The sequence below is a fragment of the Onychostruthus taczanowskii genome, unplaced genomic scaffold (assembly GCF_017590055.1).
Source record: "Onychostruthus taczanowskii isolate IOZ18803 unplaced genomic scaffold, ASM1759005v1 scaffold254, whole genome shotgun sequence".
NCBI lineage: Eukaryota > Metazoa > Chordata > Aves > Passeriformes > Passeridae > Onychostruthus > Onychostruthus taczanowskii.
Window position 1 is genome coordinate 74,368 of NW_024499841.1, and position 579 is coordinate 74,946.

The following is a 579-nucleotide window of genomic DNA, read 5'->3' on the forward strand; positions in this document are numbered from 1 at the left end:
CCAGCTCATTCCAAACTCAGAACCCCAAGGGTTCCCCCCGCCTCATCCCTTAGAATCCCAATAATTCCCCCCAGCTCACTCCCGACTCAGAACTCCAGGACTTCCCCCATCTCCTCCCTGGGACTCGCGCCCAGCCCATCCCCATTTCCCGCTTTCCCCCCGAATTCCAGGTGGCGGATTTCGGGCTGAGCAAGGTGTGCGGGGGCCGGGGCAGCGTGAACCAGCTGTGCCTCTCCTCGGCCTGCGGCTCCAACTTCTACATGGCGCCCGAGGTGTGGGAGGGGCACTACACGGCCAAGGCCGACGTCTTCGCCCTCGGCGTCATCTTCTGGGCCATGGCGGAGCGCATCACCTTCCGCGACGGCGACTCCGAGAAGGAGCTGCTGGGTGAGGGGCGGCTGGGGCTCCTCTCTGCCCCGCCTCATTTCCAGCTCAGGACCTGAAGAGTTCCACCCTGCTCATTCCTAAATCAAAATCCCAAGAATTCCACCTAGATCATTCCTTAGAATCCCAAGAATTCCACCCAGCTCATTCCCAGCTCAGGATCCCAAGAATTCCACCTGGCTCATTCCCAACTCA

General features: G+C 60.6%; 1 protein-coding gene across 1 annotated transcript in view; it reads left to right on the forward strand.

Moving 5' to 3' along the window:
- Positions 1–579, forward strand: part of LOC121337198 (serine/threonine-protein kinase PDIK1L-like) — a 10,012-nt gene that overhangs the window by 5,546 nt on the left and 3,887 nt on the right. The window contains exon 2 of the mRNA XM_041407139.1: positions 171–387. Within this exon, the coding sequence (XP_041263073.1) occupies positions 171–387 (217 nt within the window). The remainder of the gene's footprint in view (positions 1–170; positions 388–579) is intronic.